General features: G+C 42.6%; 1 protein-coding gene across 1 annotated transcript; it reads right to left on the reverse strand.

Annotated features, from left to right (window-relative positions):
• Positions 1–872: 872 nt before the first annotated feature.
• LOC149173040 (AP2/ERF and B3 domain-containing transcription factor ARF14-like) lies at positions 873–2,494 on the reverse strand. Its single transcript, XM_089427869.1, has one exon. The coding sequence runs from the start codon at positions 2,105–2,107 to the stop codon at positions 929–931; it is 1,179 nt and encodes a 392-aa protein (XP_089283995.1). The 5' UTR covers positions 2,108–2,494; the 3' UTR covers positions 873–928.
• Positions 2,495–2,798: the final 304 nt, after the last annotated feature.

Raw genomic sequence — 2,798 nt, forward strand, 5'->3', positions numbered from 1 at the left:
TTCTTTTGTGCCGTTTCGATAGTGCACTTCAATTTATCCAGAAACTTTATTTTAATATTAGAATTTATCTGTGTGATAAACGTATAAAATGTCTATTTTCACACATTTAAAATGTGTATTTTATTATTACATTTAAATTGACGTTACAGTTAATTTTAAATAGATACACTGTAAATAAATAATTTAATTATGATTTAAACAAATTATTCATAAAATATTATTATTATTTGATTTTTATTGAAATTGCAATTTAAAATTCTGTTACTTCAAAACTGTAGATAGTTTGACTTGTACTTTAAGCGTTTAGTTTAATTTAAACGCCAGAAACCTTTTAGATCGATGAAATTAGTATTTAGCCTTTTGTTCCCATGTGGAAAAAATATTAATGTGATGAATGGCTTTTGTTTTGTATATTTTATATATTGATATTAACTTAAATTTGTTAAATATTTATAGAAAATTATAATATAAAATATCTAAAAAATTATTTGTATTTTAAAATATTCTAAATTTAAATAAAATAAATATTAATCTAATTTAAGTAATAATTGGAAACATTTTTCCTTAATAATTTTTAATAATAATAATGATAATTATTATTATTATTTATTTAATTTTATATTATAATATTATTTCCATCACAATTATATAACAAAATTTCAAAAGTATTTTACAAATCTTTACATTTGAATTAGTGACTACTGACCCGTAATTTAAATAAACAGTAAGGTAGTTAGGACAACTAACTAAAATGCAAAATGCTTTGGCATCAAATTTACGGTTTAAAAAAGTGAAAAAACGTTGCACAGAACGTCAAATCCCAGGCCTATCAACTTACATAATATGAACATAAATTTATTCAATCGTGTATATTGATTTTCAATCGTTCCCCAAAAGTACAGTCTTCTCATAAGAGAATCATATTATATTACAAGCCAACGGCGACCCTGTCGCACCGTCTTTTCCCACCGGAAAACACCTCGGCGGCCGCTTCCCTCTTATTTGCGTGCTCCGTCATGCCCGGGCAAGAATTTAATGGGGATAGCTGCAGATTTACTCCAAACAGCCGGACTGAAGAAGAATCACAATTTCCGTCGGTGGACGGAGACGACCTTCGGTGTTCTGCGAAATCTAGGGACGACGGTTTCCCGTCATCTGACACAGACTTCGGGGTCAACAATAATTTCACAGAATTAGGGCCTGCGACACAAGGAATCAAACGGTGACCGGATGAATTTTGGACATCCGCCGGCGGCGGTGTGTAAAAGAGCTGCTCCCTGTGCGGGGAAGCTTCCACAGCCAGGGGATTGATAGCCAGCTGGCAGCGTCCGAGTGACGGCGGTGGGGCAGCGGGAGGGAGGAGATAGCGGGGCGGGCGGCGGGAGGTGATGAAAAGGCGGCGCGACCCGGAGACCCGCTCGAAGGTAACGATGTCGCCGGCTTGGAGGCGTTTTTCTTTGACGAAGCGATTCCATCCTTTGGTGAGCACGTAGCTCTGGCTGCTGTTCCAGTAGGAATAGCGGAACCGCCAAATCTTTTCGGTGCTGCTGTCCTCGAAATTTAGCAGGACACCCTTCCCCTTGTCGTGAATCGATGCCTGGTCGAGTGGAAGGTATTTCTCGGCGTATTGCTTCGGAATAACGAGACGGTTCAGCTTCCCCACGTCGCTGGGCGTGACTGCCTTGTCGAACAGGTGCTCGCGGGGTTCTGTTGTTGTCGACCACGCGATGTCGGGATACGCCGCAAAGGAGGTCGTGTCGTTCTTGTCAAGTTCTTCGTCGTAGGTATGTCTTCTGAGCATGTCGACGATTTCACTATTGGAGTGGCCGCGGAGAAACAAGGTCTCCGGATTCATGTCGGCGAAGTTGAAGTTGGTGATGGCTTCGGCACCGCGAAGCATTATGGCGGCCCTGTCGTAGGTCCTGGCGGCGTCTTCTTCGCAGTTGAATGTCCCGAGCCACACCCGCCGGTGCTTCTCGTATATTTGCGCACCCCAACGCCCGTTGGGCTGCGCGACCACGCCCTTGTATTGGGACGATGGCAGCTTGCGCTGCGCCGAGGGAGTTGGAATGTTCTGGGAAGAAACAGCGTTGATTCCATTCCCCATTTCTTGCCCTGCTCGATTCGGCAACAAAAATGAAGCAGCCGCAGGTGACGAGCTCGAGTCGTCCTTGGTCACTGCCTTGGGATCCTCGTAGTCTGTTGTGGTTGAATCGCCCCCTATCGCCTTGGGGAAATGATAATTAGGCTTGCTTGAATCACTGGAGCTATCGACCTCTGCAGTAAGAAGGCACTGGCCCAATCTTAGAGCCACATCGGGAGTATTGGGGGAATTGGTCCTGCCCACGGCCTGCAACACATAACCAGAAAGTCAACGTCGATCCCAGAATCTTCACGGAAATTCCTGAGCCACCAATACAATATTCAAAATTTCAATTAAAGCCCAGATCCTGCCCAAGATACCCCATTCAATATATAAACACCACTCACAGAAGCTAACTAGTCATGGCCAATCGAAACCATCATCCATAAATCCCAACCACAGCGCGTCGCTAGGCTAAAACACGTAACAAATTGACTCACCTTCAGCAAATCGCAGGAGCGGCCATCACCTGCACAAGCCACAACAGTGCCAGAGATTTTCTTGTGGGCTGCTAAGAGCCCAGAAAATGAATCATGCAGATGAAATACCAATACACTATATAACTGGGTTTTTCTGCTGGTATAGCTTACATGACCACTTGGGTATCAAATAGTCCACCTGATATCTTATTTCTGTACGGATGACGTGTTGACTG

This window comes from Pinus tabuliformis, chromosome 4_2 (genome assembly GCF_031772625.1).
Source record: "Pinus tabuliformis cultivar Carrire ecotype Pingquan chromosome 4_2, CPIR1, whole genome shotgun sequence".
Taxonomy (NCBI): Eukaryota; Viridiplantae; Streptophyta; class Pinopsida; order Pinales; family Pinaceae; genus Pinus; species Pinus tabuliformis.

What these genes read in the sequence shown, in the direction of transcription:
- LOC149173040 (XM_089427869.1), bottom strand. Translation starts at nt 2,107, where the DNA reads ATGGGGAATGGAATCAACGCTGTTTCTTCCCAGAACATTCCAACTCCC.